Source organism: Lygodium microphyllum, chromosome 13 (assembly GCF_053477565.2).
Source record: "Lygodium microphyllum isolate KBCC chromosome 13, Lygodium_microphyllum_v1.1.10, whole genome shotgun sequence".
Taxonomy (NCBI): domain Eukaryota; kingdom Viridiplantae; phylum Streptophyta; class Polypodiopsida; order Schizaeales; family Lygodiaceae; genus Lygodium; species Lygodium microphyllum.
This window is the reverse complement of record NC_141147.1, coordinates 67,867,119-67,880,685: the sequence shown is the minus strand read 5'-3', so window position 1 is coordinate 67,880,685 and position 13,567 is coordinate 67,867,119. Positions and strand designations below refer to the sequence as shown.

The following is a 13,567-nucleotide window of genomic DNA, read 5'->3' as shown; positions in this document are numbered from 1 at the left end:
AACAATTTTATGCATAACTTTATGAGATCATTGTATGCATAGATTTATGAGACAATTTGTGTATGCATAATTGTTGAATACATAACTTTATGAGACAATATCAATATATGCATGTTCAAATGAGCTTATCAATGAGCCAAAAGATCCTATTCATCGATTTGGATGTAAGGTTCTACTTTGGTATGGTCAAACAATTGTATCTAACTACCAAACTATGAACTATAAAGTTAAAGTAGCTTTTATGGAAACTAACTACAATATGTCAAAACTTGTCAAGCAACTAGAATTTACATAGGTTTTTACAAAAAACATAATTTACTTGGTAAATAGCTATTTTGAGCTTGGCTATACCATGGTGGCACCAATCTAATCCAAACGTATACTTTTGCATATGCTTTTTTAGTTTAAACTTCTTAGAACAATTATTACCTTACAAGGGATTAACCAAGTCTCATCTATTGCTTATTATGTACACATGCCAATCCGTATACAAGATCATTCTATGCATGACTTTATGAGAGATAGATTCTTGAAACAAATATTACCTTACAAGGGATTAACCAAGTTTCATCTATTGCTTATGCAAACATGCCTAAAGATTTCTTAGGAAAGAGACTATGCCTATTTAGTTCTAATCAATGGGCTGCAAAATGTGAATAAATTTTAGCTCCTTTACGACAATAATGTTTAGATGAACATAGGGGGTGTTCTATAATAGATCTACCATTAGGATTATCTCATCTAGACCCAAAAGTGGCACCACCTTTGCTAGTTCACCACCTTATAAAGCTCCTTATTTTCAAGACCAAATAGAGAAAAAATAAACTTATACCCAAATTCAAGAACTCCTTTCCATCACATGGTGTGACATCATGATTATTTAATAGTCTAAAGACACGTAGTCGTGCATCATGATGCATAGGACATGTCCTTATCTAAATTTAGGGCAAGCAATGGAGGAAGGAATCTTGGAAGTTGGGCATGAATTGTAGCATTGATAGGTAAAGCCGACTTGGCAAAATGTCTCTATTGGGTGGGCGAGCTTTTGTGCCAATTGTGACTTGCCACCAACTAACTAGTATTGCCTATTGTGTCCATTACAATTCTGGCATGTTCCCAAGACTATAGTCCAATATAACAATGTATCTTTATACATTAATACATTTAGAAAGTCCCAATACATATATTAGGATATGCATATTATTGTTGCACTACATTATTCCCAATACATATGATGCTGTAGAAATGCATTTAAAGTTGGTGAGGACATACTTCTCTTCCTTCCCAAATCAACAACTATGGTGGTGGGCTCTAGGTGATGTGCACCCAAAATACCCAACTGCTGAAAACATGGACGTTTTTCCACCCTCCGTTGAAAAGTAGTAGTGAAGAAGTCTGCTTGATAACAATGGTTAGCCCTCCAAAGATAAAAATCTTTATGTGGGGAGAGATGGAATGTGAAGCTAATCTTTGCTTAAAAGCTTTCCAAGGATGGAATTGTATCAAACATAAAGGACATGCTCTTTTTTCAAGGCCCTTGACTTTGCCTTGACAAAAAACTGAAATGATACTATCATGTGTGCTTTTGGAAGAAGAAGATTGACATGATAGTAAGTTGGTTTATGGTATGGGGATTTGGGTGCCAAACCAATTTATTTAGGATTAACATCGGAAGGAAGAAAGGGAGAGTCTGAGAGAAGGGAGAAGGCCTTGAATGAATATTTACATCACCTGTGAAATGGATGCTCAGAGGAATTCAAACCATTGATGCATGATGCATGAGAGAGAGAGAGAGAGAGAGAGAGAGAGAGAGAGAGAGAGAGAGAGAGCAGTGTGGCTAGAGCCGCAATTTGTCTGGAATCTAAATGACTTTAAAAAAAGTTAATGTTATTTTTGATGTTTTGATAAAGTTTTAATATTAATTTGATAAAATCTAAAATATCCTCATATAACAATTCGTGATTGTTGATTATCATGTCTAATATACACATATACACATATTATTACATATGCATGTATGTACATTACACACACACACACACACACATTGTATACATACATACCCCTGCTACCTTGGTCGTCATTGCAAGGTTTCATTTTGCAACTTCTTAGGTAAACTAAAGTTTCACTATTGCAACTTACACTAAAAATACGAGTGTTATTTGATACCCAAACTGGTGTATGAAGCCCAAAATGAGCTTCAAATTCGTGCACTTCCCCACTCACCCTTCAAGAAAAAGTCATCTTTATTTTTTGAATACCAAACTTCTCTTCTTTGTGTCACATTGGTGTGGGAGCCTTATGATTGGTTCGGATCAAACCTCAGAATAATATATGGAAAGAATAGATAGACTTCACAATAATTGAACCATGATGGATAGAGTCGTAACAAAATCCCAATGATTCCAGGTATCAATTCCGCCAGAAAGCACGTTAAGGGGGTGAATTTTGGCAAATTTCCTAAAATCAAACACGGGCAGTGTAGAAGGTGCCATCACGTAACTTGTAAGTGACGCTTTGAGTTCTCAGTGGGCTGCAAATTAACAGAAAACTGAAGTTCTTGCCTGCTCCTGTCCAGGCTCGCGGACATACGCGCTCTTCCTCTGGCTGCGTGTCTCTCGCCCGATCGGACATCATGATGATGCCACACAGGAAAGTCCATCACAGCCTTCAAGAGGCAAGCCCTCACTTAAGCCTATTGTATGTCTTCCTTGATCATCTCGTCCTTTCCTGATGTATCGGGCAAATGGTGTCTCTGCACTATAGGTGCGAGTTAGAGAGATGGAATTTGAAGCTCAGCAAGCCCATATGCTAAGAGAAAAAAAGGAGAGGAGAAAACTGAAGCTGATGGAGTTGTTCAAGGTACAGTTCAAGATTACCGAAGATTCCAATACTCACAATATAAGCATATTTTAAGCACATGGTTTACGAAGAAAACCTTGTTCCCAGCAGAAGCTTTGCAAAGAACAACAGGATAGCCAAATTGCAGAGCTAGAAGAGAAGGTCGAACAGGCATTGCGCTCCATGGGTCAGGGCCATGAAGCAGCTATCCTTGTGATGCAGGATAAGGTAAAGTGTGGATGCTATTCTTTTATGAAGTGTAAAGTAAAGTAAGGGAGAGAGAGAGAGAGAGAGACAACAATCTGCTAGATGTATGTAGTGGACGCTCAAAATAGAGTCTTAGCAGTAAAACCGCTACCTAAAGTGATATGCTGGTCATGGAAAGAAGTTCTGGCATAGACTAGTATAAAACGAGTGGAGTGGGTCAAAATTTACACATGGTTGGTTGAACCCTTTCTCATTTTGCTCGTTTTGTCCTTTACAGTGACCAAACCTAATTTCCACACAGCAACCCACCATTGTATGCTCAGGGCTGCATACATACTTTTCATACATACTGTGTTGGGCTCTTCAGTGTTCAAAAAATCATCCCTTTTTCGCAGATATAGCTTCGAACCTGCAATAGGTCAGAAGTGTGTATCTAACTAACTTGTCTTGTTTGACATTCTTTGCTTTGTATCTAGCTGTTAGGTTGAAGTATGTATCTAGCTTGTCTTGTTTGACATCCTTGCTTTGTGTGCCATGATCACAATTGTGTACTTTTGACTTCAACATCCAATACAAAAGGCCATGGGCACTTCTTTCCTTGATATCAGCTAAATGGGTGCTTGCATGCGCAAAATCTGCAACTTGCCTGGTACCTTCCTATTGTCTGGTTTTTGAAGTTTGGGAAGCTGTGGATTATTTCATGTGTTACTGATGAGGCTTGCTGAGATGATGTGCCCCTAGTAAGCAACTGTTGGCATGCAAAACTTGCTACCAATATGCGTCATGTACATAAACATTTATTACAAAAGAGGCAATAAACTTGCGGTTTTAGAGTATCTTGATCAAAATCTTGAAAATGCTTTTCTAGATTTGCTGTTATGTAAGCAGGGCTAGGTTTTGTTACATTTTGCAAAGATGATCAAAGTCTTTGATGAATATCAATTATATTTAGTACCAAAATATAGAAGGAAACTGGATGATTATATGGCAAGGGTTTCTCTTTCCCTCTTAAGAAAACAATAAACATTCAGCAAAAAACTATTGAAATATGAATACAATACAAGCCTTGTAAATAGCAAAAAGAAATTATGGAAATATCGTTTAGATTGACAATGAAAAACTTACACGTAGATTCAAGGAAAATACTCATTTGTATTTGATTGAAATGGCACAACGAACACCCAACCCAAAAAGAACCTTGCATCCCCCTTGCGCTTACACCACCCAAGCCCCCCCTCCCCCATAACACACACAAGAAAATAAAAGAAGTAAATAAGAGAAAAAAGTCTCTACCAAAGCAAAGTGGGGGAATTATGAGTTTTTTTAAAATAGAAGAACTATTGTTACATTGACTCTTCGTGAGTGATGCCTCTATAGTGGCCCTTGAGCCTTAGCAAGCATTTGCTCTTTTGTTAGGATGTCATCAATGAAAGCATAATCATAACCAATACATTGGGTTCTATAATGTGGGTTCGTGAGATGCACACATCTTCATAGACTCAACATATATTCAATCAATCTTTTGCATATTCCCATTTCTCCCACGCTATACCAGACACAACAAATACCATGTTGCATAGTGTAGCATAGCTACATCTTGATGGTTTAGTTGCTCTTTTTTGTCCAATAAGTTTTGTTTCCTTTCCATTTTGGTAATTCACTTTCAGAATCTTTTTTATTAAATTTTTTGTAACCCTTTACATTTTGTGGTGATATTATAGTTTGTGAGTTTGGATAAATGTAAATTCGACTCATATTTTTAAGAAGGAAAAGCTTCATCTAAAAGGTCTTTTTTGTGTAGGAAGCAAGAAATATGGAGCTCGCAAAGCAAGTTGAGCTGAATCGAGAGTTGGAGGCTCGTAGATATAAAGTAGCCTTAGAAGAGGTTTACTTTTTTGTTGGTATTTTTAAGAGTGTCAAATAAATTTAATAGACTTTGCCATTGTTTTAGATCATAAAGATACAGATAGAACTTTTGTTATGTAAGTGTCAAATCCAAGGCTTAGAGAGAACAAACATACATGTATAGAGACTCTAGTAAGTGTAGAGGCCTATGAGGTGCTCCTAGTTTGTGCCTATAAGGTACAATCCATAGTTGGGATCAATTAATCAAAGGCTAAGGCTAAGGGTTATAGTAACTATTTGTCTCTAGTTATGTGAACAACCCATATCTGAGGATGAAGAGTTCAAGTTAGCTCTCTTAAAGAATAGCTGGAGGTCTTGATTGAGGAGCATTTTAACTTTGTGGTGAATTGAAGCTTTGTTGAGCAATTTTTCTTTTAAGTTTTTCCAAGTTTCTCTAGTTTTCTAACATCGATATGTGAGAGAGAGAATGAAAGAAAAAGAGTATATTAATGTCTCTAAAAGGCCAATGTGGCCTATGAGGCTAGAGCAATACATACAATGATGGCGTGTTTCTCATTTGGAATGAGAAAAGATGAAAAACATGACTATAATACTGAAAGTGAAATAGTGTCCTATTAAAAAAAAAACATGTCGATGATCTAAAAGTAAAAGTAGAGAAAGGAAACTCTCCATCAATGAGATGTTTGTCCTAAGGAGATGTATCTCTGCATGGTTGAGGTATCCAGTCATCTCTCTCCTGTCGCACTCAATGATGGCTCTAATTTGCATGTGGTGTGGATATCTAGGCCTTTGTCTAGGTGGACGTGGGCACTTAGACCCGGTTGAGTGCCATTGATCTATCCAAAGGGATGCCTACAGAAGATGAGAACCATTGATGAAGTACACCTAGAGAGAGAGTATATTAACGTCTCTAAAAGGCCAATATGGCCTATGAGACCAAAGCAATACATACAATGATGCTGTGTTTCTCATCTAGAACACGAAAAGATGAAAAACAGGCCTATAAGACTGAAAAGTGAAATAGTGTCCTATAGAAAGAAAACATGCTGATGATCTAAAAGTAGAAGTAGAAAAAGGAAACTCTCCATCAATGAGATGTCTGTCCTCTAAGGAGACGTGTCTGTGCATGGCTGAGGCCACTTGGCATCTGTCTCCTATGGCACTCAATGATGGCTCTAATTTGTTTGTGGTGTAGATATCTAGGCCTTCGTCCGGGTGGACGTGGATGTCTAGACTAGCTAAGTGCCATTGCTCTATCCAAAGGGACACCTACACAAGATGAGGTCGAATGATGATGTACTCCTATAGGTTGTGTGGCAATAGCAGTGGTATGTGCCATACTCGGTCATGTAGCAGTGAAAAAGTTAGTGATTGCTCTCTGTCTATGTGAGCCAAGCTATGGGGGCCTTCTACTCCGTAGAATAGTTGCTCCGTGTCTTTGGAGCTCCAAGAGGAAGAAACCCAAGCATCTCTAATCCTCAAACTGCATGATTCATCTCAAGGGTCTAAAACCCTCTCGAAACAGATAGTGGTATTTGCCTCATATATCATAATATACCGTGCATTGGCAAATGTAGTGTTTCTCTATCTTTGGCTCTCTGTTGCATAGTGGGCATATGTGTTTCTCTGTCAATATGCCCTCCCATGTGCTTGTCTCAATCCTCAGGTGGTGGGATGAGGTGCGGATCAATAACTGTATGCAATCCATGAGGTAGTTGTGTATCTATGTAACTAGGTCGGGTGATGAAACCATCCTCAGATAAGAGTCTGCTAGCGAGAGATCCTTGTGCCATGGGGGAAAGGGGGTGAATCCAAGTCTTCTCCGTATCTAACCTCAGTATGTTTGCTTTGATCACATGGTTCAGTACTAATCGGCTTGGGTCAAGTATAGGGCAATCCAAGCTATAGTCAAAGGGGGTAGTTTGTCAATCTGCAACCCATGTAAACTCATCCATGTACTCATTTGAGCATCACAACAATGTTTGTCACCATCTACTTTGCTAGTTGTCTAGTAGAGGCTAGGGCTAGCCATGGGTATCTATCTTGGGGGAGCTCCCATAGGCTATGTATGAAAGTTACTGCTTGGTGGACCAAGGCCTCAACCACCATGGGGGATGCTTCCAACTCAGCTTTGATAATCTCATGTGGGGTCGAGCTCTTCGCTCATATCATACGCGAGATCATGATGACCAGTGGTCTTTCCATATGCTCCCATCCGTCATAGTATTCCTTCTTTGGTCCATCCTAGTCTCCCAAAGGCTATCTTATCGTGTGGAAGAGACTTGGCCCCAAATAGCTGCCCCATATAGGAGTGTGGGTGTAACGAGAGTGTTAAAAAGCCATAGTTTGGTGTGCGGTTCATGAAAATGTATGTGAGCACATTGCCTCTCCAATGCACCTAAGGTGCATATGCTTTTGCCAAACAAGCCCCTGATGTCTCTTTCCAAGAGAACTACGGTCCCTTCAATGTGACCCCCAAATAAACATACTACCTGACCATCTCCACTAGCTCTCCATTGAAAGTAAACTAGTGCTCAGTTTTCGTCACCCAAGCATCTGAAGTGTTAAATACCATAACTTTAGTTGTTCCAAGGTTCACCTTAAGGTCTCTATCTCAGCAAAGAGCTGATAATGCATCCAAGTGTCTATTTAGTCCCTTAGGTGAGTTGGATATAAGTACAATATTGTAGTAGTACTGGTATCAGTACTCCAGCTAGGCTGTTGGCTCCGGCCCCACCAAATCTATCCACATATTTTGAAATTTGATCTATGTACAGCCCAAGTAGTGTTGGTGAAAGTGACCAGCCTTGTTTCATCCCAATGGTGCTATCGACTGTATCTGAGATGCCCTCAAGTGTCTCAAAGAGAGAGAGAGAGAGAGAGAGAGAGAGAGAACAAAGTAATGGCGAATCGGCTCCATAAGCATCTTCCTGCCATTGTGCATCCTCTTCAATATGGTTTTATTAAGGGCCGAAACATTTTGCATAATGTCTTGAATGTGCAACTGGCTATTGACTATGAGAGGCACTCTAATCAGGAGGTGGTATTGATTCAACTGGACCTGGAAAAGGCGTTTGATTATTTAGATTGGTCCTTCATTGCAGACCTTATGTCTACTATGGGCTTTAGTACTCAGATGGCTGGTTTGATTTACACCATTAGTGTTGTGGCTTCTTCGCGAGTTATGCTGAATGGTGGTGTTACCAAGCCTTTTGTCCTTGCACGCTCTATGAGACAGGGTTGCCCTTTGAGTCCTCTCTTTTTTGCCCTTGTGACTCATCCGGTGCTTTCAATGTTATCGCGTATGGCAGCTTCTACTCAGTTGGCTGGATTGTCTCTTCCTTTTGGACAGCACTTCATTAGTCAATCCCTGGCTGATGACAGCTTTATGATTTTGCGTGCGGATAAAGATAATCTTCGCAAAGCATTAGATGTTTGGACTCTCTTTGGGCATGCTTCTGGTCTTCGTATCAATACTTTGAAATCAGCCATTCTTAGTTGCACGGAGTCAGATTTGCAGTCACCGGACTGGCAGGGAATGGTTGTTCCCTGTGGTTCCATTGTCAGGCATCTTGGGTATCCTTTAGGTGTTGATGTTCGGCCGAAGCAACTACTAGAGTGGATTTCGCAGAAACTGACAGCTAAGTTTCTGTATTGGAAGTCACAGGCTTGGCCTTTCCATGTTCGCCTCAAAGGGGCTCAGACAATTATGTTGCCAATGCTCACATATTTCTTGCCATTGCTGCCTTGGACTACTACTACATTGAATGCTCTTACTCAGTGCATTCGTTTCATGTTATGGAAGAAGGACTCCTTACATGTAGGTATTTCATGGATCTCTTGGTCACATGCATGTACTCCCAAACGCATGGGTGGTGGGGCTATTTTGGATGACGAAACTCATATGCTGGCACTCCGTTGGTCTCTTTTTCGTGCCATGTGCTTGGATCATCACCGTGGGTCTTGATAGCCTGTTATTTTCTTGAGGATCATGGGCTTCTGCATGGTAATACTCAAATTCGGAGCTCTTGGTGGCATGTGCTTAATGTAGACTCTCGGTCTTCTAGTCCTTCATCATCCCTGCTTGCTCACTTGGTATGTTCCTGGAAATTGGTTCTCCAGAAGGCTCAATGGCATCCAGCCGAGGATCGATTAGTTGCTAACTTTTTCAACAGGAACTGTTGGCAGCCTCACGATTACTTTCTTGGGAAGGCAAACATGAGCTCAGACCAAAATTTAATCTTATGGCACGTTTGGGCTTGACTTCAGTTGCAGATGCCACCCTTGCTAGTCACAATGTCTTGATATCGTTTCGTACAGCTAGAAGGTGTTTCAGGATCCCTCGTGGATACCGTGATTTATGGGGACAGCTTCTGATGGTGCTCCAGAGCAGACAGCCCTTTCTTGCCCTTGCTTCGGATCGTCCTTGGCAAGACTGGAACCTTGCAGGTCACCTGAATTTGGAAAAGGCCTAAGCTAACCAGGTGTATCATCTGTTGATTACAGATCATCAATGGCTGGTTACTAAAGCTAATACTGTATGGGGATTGCGTAAATCTTGGTCTTGGTGGAAGGCAACTGTGATGGAGGGCTGGATGAACAAGACACCTTTCAAATGCAAGGTCTTTCTTTGGAGGGTGATGATCGGTGGTCTTCCTCTTGCTTCAGCCCTTTCCAAGCGTCGAATCTCCAATGGCAATTGTTTCTTTTGCACCACCAGTCTGGAATCGGCCCGTCATTGATTTATTTCTTGCCCTCTTGCTAAGAAAATCTGGTCACTCTTGTCGGCAGTTTGGCGAGCAGTGGTTGGTTTCTTGCTAAGCCCTTTTGACCAGGCTTTTGCGCGGCCCGAATACCCCACACCGGCTCCGTCACATATGAAGATCTTGTTTCGCTTTCTTAGATACTGGGGTTGTTGGCACAATTGGACCATTCGGAATGCTTTTCTTTTTGATTCAGCCTACAATGTTCAGGGACATATTGCTAGGCTTAAAGGCCTCTTGCATTGGCAGATAGATCTCATTCGGCACTCTGACTTACTTCCTCGGGAGGACTTGCTTCCCTGGCATATGGCAATTTCCTTTGCGTCGCTGCCATGACTTTTTGTAACTCTTTTGGAGTTTAGGGCTTTAGAGAGCCAGAGAGATTGCACGTGATGGCTTAGAGCCATCGTGCATCTTGTAATCATGTAAACTTGTACCTTTTTTCGTAATTAATACAATTACCTTTTACTAAAAAGAGAGAGAGAGAGAGAGAACATCTCGCATGGGAATACCTAGATCCAAGTATCATGGTGGCATGTTTTTAATGCTGATCGGCCTGTTCATCTCAAATCTTCCATGTTTCTCACTCACTTGGTTCATTCTTGGAAAGTGGTGCCTGCAAAGTCTTGGCATCTGGATGATGATTGCTTATAGGCTAACTCTCTACTAGCTGAATTTGTGGTTGTTTCAAGGCTTGTTTCATGGGAAAGTAATTAGAAAGCTAGGGTCATGTTGAATAGAATGGCAAGGCTTGGGATGATTATTGTTGTTGATGTGCTTTTGATTGTGCAATCCATCGTGATGTCCTTTCAGTCAGTCAGAAGGTTTTTTCATGTTTCCAGAGGCTATCTCTCACAATGAAATTGCAAAAAAATCACTTTCTTTGCAACAAAGTTGTCCACAAAGTGTACAAGGCTCCAAATCTTAGAGGAGAAGAGAGGATCTTAGCCCTTGTGTTGCAATACCCTGATTTTTAGCTCTAAAATAGCAACATACTTGTTGTAAATGGGGCTATAGAGTTGCCTTATGAATTCCCCATGCCAAGAGGAGAAGATTGGCTGTTGTCTTGACTCCACACATGCTGTCAACTCACGTTCCATGGTTGAAATGTACCATTTCTACAACAAACAAGAGAACGATGGTTGCCTCCAAACTCGTGCTTCTCAAATGAGAGAAAAAAAGATCCCAAATAGCCAATATCAGCTTTCTAAATAAGTAACCTGCTACTCCTTAATCAAATCTTGTTTTGGATTAAGGGCTAATTAATGCTTAGGTCCTTAATCATAAGTGATCTGTAGACCAAACATAAGCTCTATAACTCATGTGAGTGCTTATTAGGAGAAACATTGAAATGATCATTAATCCCAAGGTACAAACTTTCAATTTATAAAAGTTTTCACCTTTTTCCTTTGGTCCTATCATTGCACCACATAGCCTGTACACTTATCCACTCCATATGCGAGTGACAAATATTTCACTGCCATTGGAATGGTCACGATGCCGAGAGCTAGGGGTATTGGATTTTATACAAATCATGAAGCCCATTTCTTATTTTGGTGATAGTGGTTGGTGACAAATCCTTGCGTTGTAAGGAGTAAGGCTAATGAAAGTTTGAACACTGTCAAGTCCAAAGGGCTTAGGATTTTAAATGTGGATGGGAAGTGGCCAATTTTGGGGTAGGACCAAGCAATTTCTAATTTCCACAAATTCATTAATTGCTGGAAATTCAGATTTAGAGGCTGCATTATTCATGGACAGGTTTGCCACTTGGCATAGAGGTAGGAAACATGCCATATAAGGCTATGGCAGCTGGAAGAGACCATTGTGGGCAGGTTGGAGGAGAGAGAGAGAGGCTGTTTTGTTGCAGGTGACTGATGTCCTAGGGTTTCTCACAGAAAAGCATCACCAATCAGTAGGTGACATCATTCTAGTGCGCTGGCAGTAGATGATGGCATTAAGTGCTTCTCTAGCAATAGCTGACCTGATGTTGGCACTGTTTGGCAGCAGGCGACTACTATTGGAGCACTGCTCCCGTATAAATTTGAAGCTCTCTCCTTTGATGTACTTCTCTTCTATCTCAGCAAATTTGAAGCATTCTAGCATTGATTTTGTGTATTCAGACCCAACTATTGGTTAAGTCACGGTTTCTCAACCATCTTGGGAAGCATGCCATCAAATCTTGGCCATGCATGAAGGAGTTTGATTGGAAATTGAGGATCTAGAGCTCATCTAAGAAGGATTGGTCATCTATAGAAAGGTTGACTTGCATGTAAGTGGAGAAGATTCAGTTTGTACCCTTGGGCACTTTAGATCAAGGGGAAAATTTGTCGAATCCTACATAAGCTATTGATGCCATTGGGGAATGGCAATGGGGTGATCTGAGTGAGAACTTGTAATGCACTTGTTTGGAATAGGGATTCCCCTTGAGTGGGTAAAGGTATATCCCCTTCATTAGAAGAAGAGGGTTCCTTTGTTAGATGACTCAAGACCCCTTGAAGACACCTTAGGGTATGGAAGGAGTAGAAATACTTGATGAAGAAGAAAAAGGATCCATCAAGGGTGGAAGGGGAGCAGAAGGTGGAGAGGGGGAGAAGGAGAGGGAGGAGTTGCAAGCGAAGAAGGGGTGCCAATGGGTGACTTGGAAGGAAGAGAAGGGGCTGATGGGAGGAGGGACGGTCAGTTGGTGAGACAAAGAACCACTTGGAGAAGAGTTTGTAAAGAAATACCCTAACTCAAAAACACAAATACAAGTGTATGGCAAGGCATAAACCGAAAGGAACAGAGTTAGGGTTAGGGTAATACAGAGACACTAAACATACTGAAGATCATAAATGAATGAATTTGTATAACACAATGCTCATGTAGCAAACACACTATGTAGTGAAGGAATACTATACCCCGAACTCTTGTCTTGAGGACCAGGGTTGAGGTAATGAGCTGGAGAGTGTATCATACTCCTGACTTGGCAGTAGCAAACACAGCAATAATGAGTTAAACGGAGCAATGAGGAGAGAGAAAACTGCAAAATGCAGCAATTGGTGATGACATGGCAGCATAGTTGTCAGGTGTGAAAAGTATGGTACAATAAAATACGGTACTAAATGGTACCTTAAGATTTTATAAGGTACGGTACGATATTAATATGGAAAAAAAAAACTTGATTATTTTGAACCATAGATGATAGAACAGATGTCTTAAAGTCTAAATAGCAATGCTATTGGAGTAAATAAGATGAATACTTGAGGATAGCATGCCAAAACCTCTATGGTATATGCCGCATGCGCAACATGCGCTACAACTTATAATAAGTGAAAACTTGAATTACTACCACTAACCGACCATTATTAAGTGATTTGACCCATAATAGGAACCTAAAATTCAGGTCGACCCTCGTGGAAACAGTTGGAACTTCCACTATGAGGTAGACTCAAGTGAGCCTAGATAGCAAGCTCTGAGGTATTTTTGTTTGTGATTATAAACTAGGTACTGATCTTTCCTAACTTATCTGGCTAAGAGATAGATAATCGAGTATAGATCACTGATTGAGGCAGTATTCTGATATGCACAGAACGTTGACTAAGGTAGTGTTCTCTGATGGTGCTAGACCTCCCCAAGGTCAGCATAAATAAAACCTACTCCAAGGGGTTTTTGTTTTCGCGTTAGTGAATATAGACCAACCATGGCACGAAAGATCCTATCGTAGGGAATTCTACATACATAGGAGTGGATACATCATACATGAATGATCATACAAATAAGAGGCATGTATGCTTGAGAGAGAAGGTTGAGAGAGAGAGAGAGAGAGAGAGAGAGAGAGAGGGGGGGGGGGGGGAGAGGAGAAGAAGCGCGTGAGGATGTGTTGCCTGCGTCTCGTCGCCATCGCTTGTTGC

The 13,567-nt window shown here is 40.7% G+C and overlaps 1 protein-coding gene and 1 long non-coding RNA gene across 5 annotated transcripts in view; one reads left to right on the top strand and one right to left on the bottom strand.

The window, feature by feature from the left end:
* Positions 1 to 2,389: 2,389 nt before the first annotated feature.
* LOC148026730 (uncharacterized) overlaps positions 2,390 to 13,567 on the top strand; it is a 136,850-nt gene continuing 125,672 nt past the window's right edge. The window contains exons 1-5 of one of the 4 annotated variants that reach the window (XM_087691223.1): positions 2,390 to 2,505; positions 2,579 to 2,677; positions 2,767 to 2,862; positions 2,953 to 3,069; positions 4,850 to 4,933. In XM_087691223.1, coding sequence (XP_087547349.1) covers positions 2,636 to 2,677; positions 2,767 to 2,862; positions 2,953 to 3,069; positions 4,850 to 4,933 — 339 coding nt within the window. In that variant the 5' untranslated portion in view covers positions 2,390 to 2,505; positions 2,579 to 2,635. Of the gene's footprint in view, positions 2,506 to 2,544; positions 2,678 to 2,766; positions 2,863 to 2,952; positions 3,070 to 4,849; positions 4,934 to 13,567 lie in introns of those variants that run through there. The other 3 variants (XM_087691224.1, XM_087691228.1, XM_087691229.1) reach the window with 3 other exon arrangements.
* LOC148026731 (uncharacterized) overlaps positions 2,635 to 13,567 on the bottom strand; it is a 136,299-nt gene continuing 125,366 nt past the window's right edge. Inside the window, exon 3 of the long non-coding RNA XR_015692884.1 lies at positions 2,635 to 2,755. This is a non-coding gene — a long non-coding RNA (uncharacterized LOC148026731). The remainder of the gene's footprint in view (positions 2,756 to 13,567) is intronic.